Below are 14,838 nucleotides of genomic sequence, written 5' to 3' on the forward strand. Positions count from 1 at the left end.
GCCTTGCATGTCTTCATGTGGGTGAGATTGCCGATCGTGAGATAGCACCACCATTATAATAATGAGTTTTAGAGAGAAAAAAGAGAGGGAATTATGGATGTGAGAGGAAGAGAGTGAGTGGTACTATTATATATATGCGAGGAAATGGGGTGTTACAAAACCTTTCATTTGCCATGATAGAATTAAAACTTTGACGTGTGATGCATGGAGAGAAGGGGACGTTACAAAACCTTTCACTTACTAAATTAAAAACCTCGAAACTTCCCTATGTTTAAAACTTAAAAAGCTTTTCATCTTCTACATTAGAACTGCAACAAACATCATAACATGATTTTATAATAATTATAATTGACATATGAAACTGTCGGCTACAGTAATGCTCAATAATTTCCACACCTATATCATAAAATGCCGATTAAGATGCATAAATTCAATAACTAAAATTAGTTTAAATTAAACTTTTTTTTAATTCAAAATGACAAACATGTGAATATCTCCCAAATATCAATAAAATTCTCCCTTCGTCCCAGTTCAAAAATTTAGCATTGTACAAAATAATTTAAAAATTGAATAAATTCACAAATAATACCATACACTACTATTTGTGATGATGAATATAAAATTAAAATTAAAGTATTTATATAAATATAAAAAATGTTTATAATAAAAATAACATTCACATAAACATCTAAAAGTGAGTAGACAATTAAACTATAATTTATTGTATTTTAAATTGTCCATTTATTGACAATTTAAAATAGTACATATTATAGTTAAATTGTCTATTGTACTACAATAGTATACTAAGATTATCAACTTGATAATTTTGTAGGAATATTCATTTAAATATTTAAAATTAGATTACTATCACAATTAGAAATTATTCCTAAACCGTAGTAGGTAGTATTCTAACTATAGTACAAATTTACAATTATACAACAATAAGTAGAATATAAATTACAATGAAAATAGTAAAACAAATCGAACTATAAGTTGAGTCGAGAAAAACCCTCTTTCCGGCCCACAAGACAAATTACTTCCAACTATTTGCTCTCGGATTGGCATATTGTTCCTATAGATAAAAGAACTTCCTCATAATATGTAGAAACACTACAAACTATTAGACACTAATGAACTTGATGAAGCTTCAAGAATCAAACAATATAATGCTCCTAAAATGCACACTAAAATATAGAAAACTTTAGAAAGGAGGAAAATGCTGTTGTTGATGTGTAATCCATCAACAAATCAATGCTTTTTATAGATACAAATAGAATGCAAAAGGTTATGTAATTAAGTCGCCTTAAACCACAAAGTTAAAGCAATGAAGGTTACAAGAAATGAAAAGCCAAATAAATGTCTCTCCATTATCATCCTCCACTACTCAAGCCATTATTCTTATAAGAGATCTCTCTTTTTATTTTATTTCTTTTTTATTTCTTTGCACAATTAGTTAGATGTAATTTAACGTACGAGACTTGATATGCATGATTGAATTGAGACATAACATTAGTAATGGATCATAATATTAAATTATTTCAATCACACATTAAACTCTTTTTATTTACTCCAAAACTCATGGAAGATGAAGGAAATTGTCTAATGCTGTTGCACGGGAATTAATTCATTAATCCTCATCATAAATTCTCATCACCATATGTAACCGTCCAATTATTTATATGATCTTGATTGTAATCAATTAACCAATTTAATAACTTTTGTTTATTGCGTTAACATCCTTCTCATAAAATAGTTATACAAAAACTCCCAAAACTCCCCTTTTATATATGTATAGATAAATCGGTTAATATTATTAACCGACTACAAGTGGTGAGTGCAATTATGGTGGAGGGAGTATGATGCGTATTTTAGAGTATCTGATTCAGTTCACACAAGATATCAAGTTTAATTAATTAACTCTAATAATACTACGATACTGCAAGATTACAGCGTCGTTAGTAGTATTTCAAGTGTCGATCCACAGGGAGGTAGAAGATTGTTTAAAACTTAAAAACTTAAAAAGATGTAGCATAAAGATTTAAGCTTGTATTGTTCTACACCTATACAACGAAACATGTGAAGGGATTAAAACATCAACCTAATTACATACACTGAACATGTACACGATGAGTAGTTCACAATTAGCTGAACACATAACATATGAACCAATTTTCAATGTTATAAACTCCTGCGGAAGCGCTGGAGAAATAAACATCTACTATAATCACCTACTTAATCCACTATCAAATTATCCTCTGAACAATTCTAATTCAATAGCATACCAACAAACAAACATTCCTAAACTATGTTAAAGAGACAATAGCAAAGGAAAGAACAACACTACATTATTAGCCAAAAACATAGTGTATAAACATTGAGCACATTGTTGGTAACAAATACATGAGTTTAGCCTAGATTACAACTTGGAGCAACATAGAGAGTTTAGCCTAAACACATGGTGGAATTTGCAATAAAAACCATAGGAATCATGCTCTCGATGAGTGGAATTGGGATGTGGAGACGGATCGTCGGAATGTTGGCCGGAATTTCTTCCTTCTCTTCTTCCTCCTCTCTTTCTCTCTTTTCCTCTCCCTTTTCTCGTCCAAGAATGTCTGAATCTGCCTCTCAAAACCGCCTCCAAACTATATGAAAACTGAATTTGGAGGTTAATTCATCTTCGTACCCGGCCGGGTGCATTATTGGGCATTAAAATCACCCGGCCGGGTGGCCAATTTTTAGGGCTTTCTGGAATTTTCGTATTCTGAACATCGTACCCGGCCGGGTGCCTCATTTTGAGAGCTTTCTGGACTTACGACGCAGACTGGGCAGTCTGTCAACTTGGGCAGTCTGTCAAATTGGACATTTTGCACGACTTTTTCAATGACATCCAAGCTTCATTCCACGTTTCGTTTCACCATTAATTCCTCTTCCTACAACATAAAATATACTTTTGCAAGCATCAAACTATATAAATCATGTAAAGTTATGGGAATAAAAATGTACAATTTGATTCGCATCAGAGTACATTTCTAAGTTTGATGCAAGGACGATTAAACACAATTTAGTTGGTAAGATTTGTCTCCCTCTAACTAATAAGTCATGGTTTGAGTCATTACGAGTTAGATAATGAACGATTCTATTCTACCCATAAAAATATGCATTTTTTATTTGACACGGATTTTAATGCACAATTGATAAAGTACGAGAGAAGTAGAAGGAAAAAATAGTTTAAAGCATTTTTAGTGGAGATGAGCCCCACTCATTAGAAATAAAATAGTTTTTAAATTTAGACAGTGCATATTCTTGTAAGAACGACTTAAAAAGAAAAAAAATACATATTAAGACGAAGAGAATATTATTGATCATTTTAATTAAAAAAAAGACTTCTAACACTATCAAGATTATCGAGATTAGATTTGGCTTTTAGTACTAAAACAATTACGTACTAATTAAAATACTAACAGAAGTTTTACTTTTCAATTGAAAAAATAAATTTTGAAGTATTGATAACTCCTAATACTATAATTCTTCTTATAAATTACAAAATACCTCGTGAAAAGTAATGATAAAACAAAAATTATGAAAAATGAGTATAAATTATTATCGTAAAAAGTTGAATAGTGATACCATATCGAGATGATAACGGAATTGATATAATTATAAAAATAAATAATTCAATACTAATAGCAATATCGATTTTATTTGAAAAACATTATAGTAGGGAGTACTACGGATTTAGAGAAAAATATATAAATTGCGGTGAACGTGGATCGAACACGTGACCTTCAGATCTTCAGTCTGACGCTCTCCCAACTGAGCTATCCCCGCAATTCCTTTATTTTTCATATTTATATTATATTAACTATATAACTAAATTATCTACTAATTTATTTAAGTTGTATCGTTACAGTCATTAATTCATTATTATAGTAGAATATTCTGGAATATGGTTTATTCTAAACTATACGCAGTACAGAGTGTCAGATATTTATTCGAGGTGCTAACAAAAATACAAAAAAAAAAGGAAAATTTAAAAACCTATTTATATTGTGTGATAAGATTAATTAATTGGAAATTCAAATTTCAGGGTTATACCCAGCGTATTATTATTATCATCATAAATTAATACTACCTAATTAAGAAAATCTCAATAAAATTTTATGAATTATATTCAATTATAATACAAATAAATAATTATAATAACAATAAATATTGTGTGAATTATAATAGCATTATTACTATTATTATTATTATTATTAAATATACCTTAATCTAATTATGAAAATTATGCATTATAAATCAATAATTTTATTAAAAAAATCTTAACGTAATTTTATTAATAAACTTTAATTACTATTACGTCAATAAATTAATTCAGTTATTATTTTAATTGCATGATTCAATTTAATTAATTAGTATAAGATCAAAATTTTAATAACTTTTATCATACTTCCAACCAAAATTTGAACAATCTATCAAGAATTATAATCCTCTAACATTATTTCTTAACAGACCAACACGGTGAATAAAACTCAACGTAATAGTATGGCACCACTAATTGAATCCGGAAGGCAATATATATTCAAGAAAATCCTATGCATCAATGCATTTTGCTATTATTATCATTGCATTTTGTTGTGTATTTTATTCTTTTACTTTTTGACATAACTCTCTTCTAAAAAGTCAAAAGTCATAAAGAAAAAAGAGAGAAGGAGAGTGAACTCTCATTACACTAATTGAGCTCGCGTTCGAAATTTTGGGTCCGAATTTTCTTGAGTTGGTCTGAAGTAGAAAGAAAATCATGATGGTGCTCATAACCGAAGAAATAATCCAACAGTTTGAAATCCTCATGGAAAAAGGTGGCCTTCTATTGAAGTTTTATAGTTTTCACCGCCGCATTCCTCTTTTTCTCTTAGCTCTTTTGTCTTTTTGCCGTTGTGTTGATGTTTGAATTTATGTCTGCTAATTCATTTGATGTTTATGTTTGCAGTTGATGAGCCATTAAAGAAGACTTTCCAGGTTTGTCACTAACTGTTGCTGATGACTGATCTGGGTTAATATGATTGGGAAAGGATTGATCTTGAAGATTCCATCTTTGATCTTTCTTTTTTACTTAGATTTTCTTTTCTGTATTTGTGTTTTTCTGGGGTGTTATTTCTGCCAATGTGAAGCCTAAATACTGAGTGGATCTCAGACTTTTGTCATTCTTGGAAATGTGAGGAGTAATTTGGAACTTTGCTGGAAATCTGCAATCTGTCATTCTTCTGTTGTGATTTTCTTCTTGAGCTTGCTCTTATGAGATTGTCTTGTATTGTTTCTCAACTGTGAGAATGAAAATTGGAACATCTGATTTTTCAGCTTTGATTTTTCCTGCATCCTGGCTTTAGCTCTCACTTACTTAGATTAAGGTAAATGGTTCGTGTCGTTTCTTGATAAAGTGTAGGTTGAAAATAGAAAGACTTCCTCGATTTCTAGTCATTTTTAATTAAGGAAACAAAACAATGGAGATTGCTTTTGGGGAGTTTCCACCAGTTAATAATGGAATATTAAGATGCAAAAAAGGAGAGTATATATACTGAAGCATGCAGTGGCTCATAGTTGGTGATACGGCTGAGTGGAGACTCCTTCTGTTTCAATTAACTACCCTTTATGACGTTTGTCGTGATTTGCAGAACATGGATTATGGGCATGAACGGGAGACGTTGGTGAGATTTCTCAACGCAAGGGAAGGGAATATTTCAAATGCACATAAAATGGTTTGCTTTTCAGTGGATTCTATCCCTTTTGGAGTTGAGTAAATTTCTGTTTGGCTTTTGCTTCTTGTGGTCGTAACAGCTGTCATGTATTTTCAGCTTATGGAATGTTTATCCTGGAGGATACAAAACAAAATCGATGACATACTGGCGGTTAGTTTTTTGGAAATGTTACTTTGTATAAGATGTTGTTTATCGAATTCCATGTATCATTAATATTTGATTTTGGCACCATTATATAAAATCTGGAGTGAGAGAGAGAGCTCTTGACTAATTGGATTGATTTATGGTTTGGTTTGATATTACTGTTCATTGTTCTGTATCATATAGTAACATGAGGTTGTAACAAAATAAAAAGGAGATCCATGTCTGAATTGCAACTTTTTAAATAACTGTACATGAATTCCTTCTATGGAGTACAATGTGATAGATGAGGCAAATAACAATAACTGTTTGATGAAAATGGAACAGTGACATGCAATGCAGGGAAGCATCCATGAGCCATTCTGAGTGGTAATGTTCCACCAGAGTTAGAGTTAATTACCCAGTGTTTGTCAAAGCCATTTATATTATGGTTATGTTAGTCTGTTATGGACCATACTGAATTTTGATCTTGGAATATAAAACAAAACAGAAGTGTAGTTGTAGAAGTTTCCGTTTTAATGTTACTAATTAATTATGCAGAGACCAATAAATCCCATTGAGTTTTATAGAGGAATACGAGATTCTCAGCTTATCGGAATGTGTGGATACTCGAAAGAGGTAAATGCCTCAACATTTTCCTTTGCTTGGAAAAGCACATTGTTATTGTAAGACAAATTTACTAATTTCAAAATTGTGCCAAACTTCACTTATCTAAAAAATGCAGGGTCATCCTGTCATTGCCGTTGGGGTAGGGCGAAGCACATATGACAAGGCATCTGTAAGATATTCTTATTTCTGATAGTTGAGCATTCTTTACTTTAAAAACTGGGAGTGGTTCATCTCTCCCAGCTTGTTCTCGTTCTGGTTCAGAAGTGTCAGATGATCTACACTTGACAAAAGTCATGAAAAGATGCATGTGTAATACAGGTTTTTTTCTCCTTTTCAGAATCATTATTATATCCAATCACATATCCAAATGAACGAGTATAGAGATCGTGTGATATTGGTGAGTTTAAGCACTTGAGAATATTTGTTAACATATATATTGATGAGTTTAAGGTTTAAGTAGTGTTAATTCACTCTGATTCGTGATATAGCCTTCTGCAACAAAGAAATTTGGCCGCTACATAGGCACATGCGTCAAGATTCTGGACATGACTGGTCTAAAGTTTTCTGCAATGAATCAGCTCAAGGTATGTTAAAAGTCTATTCGTAAGGATTCCGCTGTATTCTTGGTAAAGTGGGATAACTGGCCAATCGGTGTTTAGAGTAAACATTTCTCTGTCGAGTTTACATGTTCCTATCTCGAATACTGCAGTAGTTAACTTGTAATGAAGAGATATTGCCATCATTGGCCTCTGAGTCCATAAGAGCTCTAACCATATATAGTTCATGCATAAACAACACGAAGAGCTTTATGGGATTCCTGGATTACACCTTTTGACTATAAGGACACTATCCAATTTTCGTCATGAATTTGTTGTCAAATACATGTATATAGAACCAACACACCAGCGGATTATCTTGTGTTTTTGTGGATAACACTTTTGTTTACACGACACACCATCTATCTCACCTAACCCTTGGAACAAATTTATTACCTTTGGATGCAGTTATTGTCGGCAATATCCACCATCGATGACCTGAACTACCCTGAGAAAACAGAAACTTATTACATAGTCAACGCTCCATATATATTCTCCGCATGTTGGAAGGTTTGTGATATGTATCCCGACGTTTATGATTTGTATTTTACATATTCAATGTAGAACAATTTGTCTAAACCATCTTGCAGGTCGTGAAACCCCTTCTGCGGGAGAGGACAAGGAAAAAGGTCCAAGTTCTTTCAGGGTGTGGAAGAGACGAATTATTAAAGGTAGGCTGATATCATGCTTGGATTTATCTATCGAAGCTTTGACTCTTCTATAGAGAAATTAAATGCTTAATTTCTAAATAATCTTTTGACAACCTTATCATCTATATGCAGATTATGGACTATGAATCTCTCCCACAGTTTTGTAGAAAAGAAGGCTCGGGCTCATCTCGAGGAAATGGAAAAGTTAGTGATTGTTTTTCCTTGGATCACCCCTTCCATCAGCAGCTCTATAACTATGTGAAGGAGCAAGCTGCACGAGTTGGCCTCACTACGCCAGTGAGACACGGTTCGTTCCATGTGGATTGTCCAGAGCCTGATCCAGCTGATGTAAAAATTGCTGAAACTATAGAATGTGAGTTTCAAAGACTGGGGAATCAAAATGGCCTTTCCCACTCATCATCATGCGAGCTTAAGGTAAATGGTGACTGAATTTGGTGCGACCACACTACTGTTAGTAGCTGAAGCCTTGGATCGTCATAGAACGTTGGCATTGTCTCAAATTCGATGCAGTTCTTTTGGGGGGCTGAGCTGCCCATCATCTGGTCAGTGGAATGCTTCAATATTTGAAAATGCTGAGTTCGATGAATTTGTTGTGTAGTGTATTGTTGTATTGGATATAATATGGTGGTTTCTTGAATTTATGTATAATAATAGAATGCATATTCACCGATTATTGAATGCGTATTTCTTTCTTTTGATTTCTTATCATATTATATCAAAAATTCAAAATGCATATATTTCAAATTGCATCTTTTGTATTTCCCACCAAGACGCATGTTGAATAATGGAATAAAAGAGTGCACTGGTAAAGGCAAGCTCATGCAACAGATTTCTAATTAACAAACATGAATAAACTAGGTAACAACACAAACAAGAATGGCATTTGACTTTAAAACAGAAGTAGCAAGACATCCTCATTTAATAAGAAAAAAGAAAAACATGTTCCAACAAAAGTATATTTGTAGCAAGATATCCTCTATTATGGTAACATCAAAATTATCACGAAGCTTAGCGGTAGCGACGGAGGGAAAGGGTCTGGTTCCTTTTCCAGGTAGCCCTTCTCGAGGGGCGTGCTTTGTGGTGCAAATGCCCTCTGCCCCTGAGACCTCTGTACTTCTTTCCAGCAGAAGTGAGACCGCGAAGCTCCCTGTGTTTGTGGACTGGATTGCAGACCCAGTTGATTCTTGGGTCGTTCCGAATAGTAGTATGAGCCGGATCAATCAAAATCACCTCAAAATACTTGTAAGTAGAGTCCTGAAGTTTTAGATAACAAGTCAAGCACACTGCATTTAAGATTAGATAGCAAAGAAGTATACTCAACCAATTTCAAGTTCAAAAGCACAAATTGCCAGCCTTGTTATTTGACATCCTACTGTTAATTTGATAGCCCAAATCAACACATTAAGGAGCATCTTGCAATTTTCAAGAATTATCAGTAGTTTTGCATTTTAGGATCAGAACCACTTTAGTTGACCATGTAACTGCTTCTTGACTTTTGGCTGAGGATCAAGTTGCTCATTAGCATGATAAATCATAAAAGAATGAAAAAAAACACCCAAACAGACACATACAAAGAATGTGGTTGAAGCAAACCTCATTAATCCAGTAAGAACTCAGAACCCTAAGGCCACCGAGTTTCCTTCCAGCTCGTTCCTCTGCGACTGAGCGCTTGCTTCGCTGGAATTTCAGCTGAGTAACACCCTGGTTGGTGGGCTTTCCGTAAACAATACCCTTGGAAACTGGCCTCTTCCTTCCACCACGTCTTATGCGGACACGGTAGATGACATAACCCTAGAAAGCAAATTAAGTTGGTAATCATAAACAAAGAAAAGAAAACTCACAAAAGTGCATACTTGCAAGCTGAAGCAGGATATACATGGATATCTGTTTTAATAAGGTGCAATTTGCAAGTTTTAAAATTGGACAACTAAGACAATTGCCCAATTACTAAATAAATAACTGTGCATCAACGATTTAGCAAACAAAAATGTTAATACGATAATACAAAATCAAGCAGTAAGACCTCTTCAGCCGATCGACACTGTATGAAATTCACTTTGATTGTATTTGTGTATACTCGACTTGGAGCAGTGAAAAGTGAAATTAGTAACCCTAATTTGGCAGATTAGAAGCAGAAATTAAAAAGAATAGATTTGGCAGTCAACCTGCTTGGCCTTGTAGCCGAGGCGGCGGGCCTTGTCGGGGCGGGTGGGGCGAGTGACGCGTACAACAGCGGGAAGCTGCCGGTACTCCCAGCAGCGGACCCTAAGCAGGAACCGCATCACATCTGATTGCTTCTTCTTCCACAGCTCCGACACGTACGTGTAAGCACCTGGGGAAGTGAAAAACCGAAGGAAAATTAGAAATTAATGAGATTAGGAACGAAGGAGATGAGAATTGAATTACCCATTGCTGCAGTGGTTGCTGAGTCTTCAAACGCTGCAGTGATTACTAAACTAGGTTTTTAGATGGAGTTGAATTTTGCATTTTGGAGCCCATAGAATTGATGTTTTGCACTTTAGACATTCGAGAGTTTACAAATATCAAAACCTTAGATAGTTTTGCCGTTGTTTTATGGGAAACAGTCCATTGGGCCTACAGCAGTGGGCCTTCTAAAAACGTCATATCTTTTCATCTCTAATTTCTACTCCATTCAGAATGTAACATTAATCAATCTATGTGAGTCTCTCTCTTACCATAATTGTTTCATTATTATATGAATATATAGAGCTTAAGTTGATTACAGCTACTAAGAAGAAGAAATAAAACATCGAATTTTGGTCAACTTTTTGTGCATTATTGCGGCGGAATGATCTTCATTCAAAATAAAACAGTTTATTCCCAGGCTGCGTATGCTAAAAAATTAAAATCTTATCTTTGACTAATAAACATGTCCGAAAACTCTCTGTTCGAAACCAAGAACGCAAAGGGGGATCTAGTTTACAAGGTGTTTGCTAGTTCGATATTTGCAGGAATCCTTCTGATATGGATTTACCGAGCAACTCACGTGATCGAAAATGGGAGGATTGTTTGGATGGGAATGGTTGGAGCAGAGATATGGTTCGGATTCTACTGGATCCTGACTCAGTCCCATCGATGGAATCGCGTTTATCGCCGCACCTTCAAGGACAGCCTCTCCAAGAGGTCTTTTTCTTCACTAACTTTGATTATCTTTGTTATAGTGTTTTGAGGTGGGGTTTGGTTTCCTAGATAAAATAAAGTTAAGATATAATTTAGAATTTGGACGTGAGATTATTTTAGTGATAGGAGTTAGCTATGACTAGTTATTCCATGATTATTCATATAGGATTGAGTCGTGGGATTAACTCTCATGAACCCAACACACTGCTAATTTAATTTTGGGATACAATCTTGCAAACCGAACATCCCTGAGTGTATTGAATTGAAGTTGAATTAATTGGTTGGTGATTGTGATTGTGATTGTGAATAGGTACGAGGATGATTTGGGTGGTGTGGACATATTCGTATGCACGGCTGATCCAGAAATAGAGCCGCCGATGCTGGTGATCAACACTGTTTTATCAGTGATGGCTTATGATTATCCGGCGGAGAAACTGGCGGTGTATCTCTCCGACGATGCTGCTTCCGACCTCACCTTTTATGCTCTTTTGGAAGCATCCGCCTTCGCTAGGCATTGGCTGCCGTATTGTAAGAATTTCAGAGTCGAACCGCGCTCGCCACAAGCCTATTTTACAACACAATCTGCCCACTTGGAACCGCAGCAACCACATTGTTTCAATTCGATCAAGGTATACTATCCATGCTTCATAAATCCAACTTGTCACTTTCGATTTCAGATCTCTCATCGAATCTAAAAGACTATAGGTTTGAATTTTGGAGTCAACAACAATTTTATTCATACTTTACAAAAAAGTAATTAAGGTGTTGTTAGTGAAAAACAAGACCTATCGAAATTATAAAAAAAAAAAAAAAACTTAGTACGTACAATAAATAGATAATCACTCGTATTAAATGAATGTCCCAAAATGGAAAAACAAGACTATTTTTGTGGACGCAAGTTTATTTTATTAGTGTAATTGATTGATTCTTCATCAGCTACTTTAAATCTTGAATTAAGTGTTTACCGTTCACAAAGTTTTTGTTATTGAATGCACACATTCATCAATTTCCTATTCTTTTCACATATTGTGCAGTCCATTTTCCCTCATTTTAATTTCAATTGATAAGAATATTATTTTTGAGGTATGGACTATTTTTCTGTATTTTCCCCCATGGAGAACATGAGATAGAAAGGGGGAACCACTAAAATAGTAAAATGTGATTAAATTCTCTCATATTTTATGATAAATTTGCAACCTTAAATATACTACTAGGAGTAGTAGTATTTTTTTCACCCCAAGCACTGAAAGCCAGATATTCTAACCATTTGTGCAAACTGTATGCATAGAAATTGTATGAAGACATGGAGAACAGGATCGAGCTAGCAAAGAAACTTGGGACTGTCTCCAAATCTACACTAATAGAGCACAAAGGATTTTCTAGCTGGGATTCTTACACGTCGAAAACGGATCATGATGCTATTCTACATGTAACTGCTCCTTCAATTCTAAAAGCATGACTTGATGTTGTGATAATTTTATTTGACATGTTCCTTCTTTCAAGAATCAAGAGGATGACATCCTGGCTCATATTTTTCAGATACTAATCGACAGGGATGGAGAAGCAGCGGACGTTGAAGGCTGCAGACTTCCAACTTTGGTGTATTTGGCTCGGGAGAAGCGCCCCCACCATTTTCACAATTTCAAAGCCGGAGCTATGAATGCTTTGGTGAGCTTCATCATGCATTTTTAGACACGTGAGCCTGAAATGTTATGTTTTGAGATGATGTGAGTCCTAATATAGTAATTCTTCTTCTTGTATGCAGATAAGAGTATCATCAGAGATCAGCAATGGACCTATAATTCTAAATGTTGACTGTGACATGTACTCTAATGATTCACAATCCATTCGAGATGCACTCTGCTTCTTCTTGGACGAAGACAAGGGCCACGAGGTTGCTTATGTTCAATATCCCCAGAAATTCCACAACCTTACTAGGAATGAACTCTATGGTGGCTCATTGAGAGTTCTCTCTGAGGTGAATGCACAATCTCTATCTTATCACTGATCATACCCGCACTGGATTTGCTTTTTCCTTTTTTCTTTTCATCTGCTGACATTTTGGCAGCTCAGTTCGAGTTTCCAGGTTTAGATGCTTGTGGTGGACCTCTGTATGTTGGAACCGGCTGCTTCCACAGACGTGACACTCTCTGTGGAAGAAAATTCGGTGAAGCTTCAGTGTTCGAATGGAAGGGAAGGGCGGTTTCAAGAAGTGGAGAGAGTATTGCTGAACTGGAAGAAAGAGTCAAGGCATTAGCAAGCTGCACATTTGAGCTAAATACTCAATGGGGCCACGAGGTTTCTCTCCTCCCCGCCTCTCCTTCTCTCTCTGTGTGATTTCTTCAAATATATGACAACGTTGATTGTTCCATGACTATGTAGATGGGCTTGAAGTATGGCTGCCCGGTTGAGGATGTGATCACCGGGCTTTCAGTCCAATGTCGAGGGTGGAAATCCATTTTCTTCAACCCTGAAAGAGCCGCTTTCTTGGGTCTAGCAGCAACGACCCTCGATCAAAATCTTGTACAGCACAAAAGATGGTCAGAAGGAGACCTGCAGATTCTCTTGTCGAAATACAGCCCCATATGGTATGGACTTGGAAGGATAAACGTCGGCCTAATAATGGGATATTGCACCTATTGCTTCTGGTCAGTTAACTGCTTTGCAACGCTATTCTACTCCGTTATACCATCTCTCTATCTATTCAAGGGAGTCCCCTTGTTTCCACAGGTACACAACATGTTATGTTCTGACTTGTGATCAATGCTTAAGATTTCCGTGCACGTATAAAAAATAACCTTCTGATTTGTTATGAAAAAACAAAATAGGTGTCAAGCATGTGGTTTCTTCCATTCGCCTACGTGGTGACTGCTGAGCTCGTGTACAGCTTTCTCGAGTATCTCTGGTCTGGAGGGACGGCCCTAGGGTGGTGGAACGAGCAGAGGATGTGGCTGTACAAGAGAACAAGCTCGTATCTGTTTGCAGTGACGGACACCTTGTTGAAGGTGGTGGGATATTCTGATTCAGGATTTGTGATATCAGCCAAAGTGTCTGATGCGGACCTGTTGGAGAGATACAAACAAGAGAAGATGGAGTTCGGAGCCACTACTCCAGCGTTCACCATATTGGCAACTCTAGCAATGCTGAATGTTTTTTGCTTGGTTGGCATAGTGATGAGAGTGATTTGGGCAGGCGAAGTCGAGGCTTTCCATCGGAGCTTGGGTTTGCAGGGTATTTTGTGTGGAGTTCTGGTTTTGATGAATTTGCCCCTTTACAATGCTGCTTTTGTTCGATCTGATAAGGGGAGCTTGCCTAGTGTTGTCACATTTAAAAGTACGTTGATGGCTGTGTCTTTGTGTAGCTTGTCTTCTTTGCTGTAGAAAACGTTTCATTTGTAATGAGTTACATATTGTTAGGTCTACATGCCGATTTAATTCATTCAACTGCAAAAGGGCTGGTTTGATCACTACTTTGGAGTATCATGAAACTCTTCAATAAATATATTTCTTGACTACGATGTACCTTGTATTCAATGTAACACTTCATTCATGTTACATTTCAAACTCATTTCATTGATCTTAAAAATCTTAAACTACTTTGATAGTATTAAGGGGAGTAGTGTTTACATATTTTGGAAGTGTGCAATTTTCTCCCTCCAAGCAAACAGAGAATTGTAGGCACATTTGATCTTACTAAGCATAGTCTGAATTATACATGAAAGTGAAACAATATCGATTTGACGTCCTAATTCTTGAATTTCAGATTGTACTTATAGAAAAATCAACATTAATATTAAAAATTGTGGAAAATATTAGAATTTGTTCAAAGCTTATACTCTTTCTTTCTCATAAAATACTGAATTTGATGCGAAATTAATAAAATAGATGAAAAGTAGTATAAAAAATAATTAAATATTATTAGTAG

General features: G+C 35.3%; 3 protein-coding genes and 1 non-coding gene across 5 annotated transcripts; 2 read left to right on the plus strand and 2 right to left on the minus strand.

Moving 5' to 3' along the window:
- Positions 1-3,755: 3,755 nt before the first annotated feature.
- On the minus strand, positions 3,756-3,828 carry TRNAF-GAA. Its single transcript has one exon. It is a non-coding gene; the product is annotated as a tRNA-Phe (tRNA).
- An 852-nt stretch (positions 3,829-4,680) lies between these two features.
- LOC125193153 (phosphatidylinositol/phosphatidylcholine transfer protein SFH9) lies at positions 4,681-8,446 on the plus strand. Of its 2 annotated transcripts, XM_048090897.1 has the most exons (11): positions 4,681-4,859; positions 4,991-5,019; positions 5,673-5,756; positions 5,853-5,906; positions 6,438-6,515; positions 6,622-6,675; positions 6,844-6,903; positions 6,995-7,090; positions 7,511-7,612; positions 7,693-7,773; positions 7,885-8,446. In XM_048090897.1, exons 1-11 carry the CDS (start codon positions 4,802-4,804, stop codon positions 8,200-8,202), a joined length of 1,014 nt encoding a protein of 337 aa, XP_047946854.1. In that variant the 5' UTR covers positions 4,681-4,801; the 3' UTR covers positions 8,203-8,446. The 2 variants fall into 2 exon arrangements, with proteins under 2 accessions (XP_047946854.1, XP_047946855.1); XM_048090898.1 differs by lacking the exons at positions 4,681-4,859; positions 4,991-5,019 and adding an exon at positions 5,063-5,408.
- A 186-nt stretch (positions 8,447-8,632) lies between these two features.
- LOC125192196 (60S ribosomal protein L15) lies at positions 8,633-10,319 on the minus strand. The gene is made up of 4 exons (XM_048089712.1): positions 10,180-10,319; positions 9,939-10,105; positions 9,367-9,564; positions 8,633-9,027 (listed from the first exon to the last, which is right to left on the minus strand). The coding sequence occupies exons 1-4, from the start codon at positions 10,181-10,183 to the stop codon at positions 8,782-8,784; spliced, it is 615 nt and encodes a 204-aa protein (XP_047945669.1). The 5' UTR covers positions 10,184-10,319; the 3' UTR covers positions 8,633-8,781.
- A 251-nt stretch (positions 10,320-10,570) lies between these two features.
- Positions 10,571-14,428, plus strand: LOC125192299 (cellulose synthase-like protein E1). Its single transcript, XM_048089836.1, has 8 exons — positions 10,571-10,917; positions 11,225-11,543; positions 12,203-12,343; positions 12,454-12,582; positions 12,680-12,892; positions 12,988-13,212; positions 13,297-13,644; positions 13,743-14,428. Exons 1-8 carry the CDS (start codon positions 10,664-10,666, stop codon positions 14,292-14,294), a joined length of 2,181 nt encoding a protein of 726 aa, XP_047945793.1. The 5' UTR covers positions 10,571-10,663; the 3' UTR covers positions 14,295-14,428.
- Positions 14,429-14,838: the final 410 nt, after the last annotated feature.

This window comes from Salvia hispanica, chromosome 6 (assembly GCF_023119035.1).
Source record: "Salvia hispanica cultivar TCC Black 2014 chromosome 6, UniMelb_Shisp_WGS_1.0, whole genome shotgun sequence".
NCBI classification, from domain to species: domain Eukaryota; kingdom Viridiplantae; phylum Streptophyta; class Magnoliopsida; order Lamiales; family Lamiaceae; genus Salvia; species Salvia hispanica.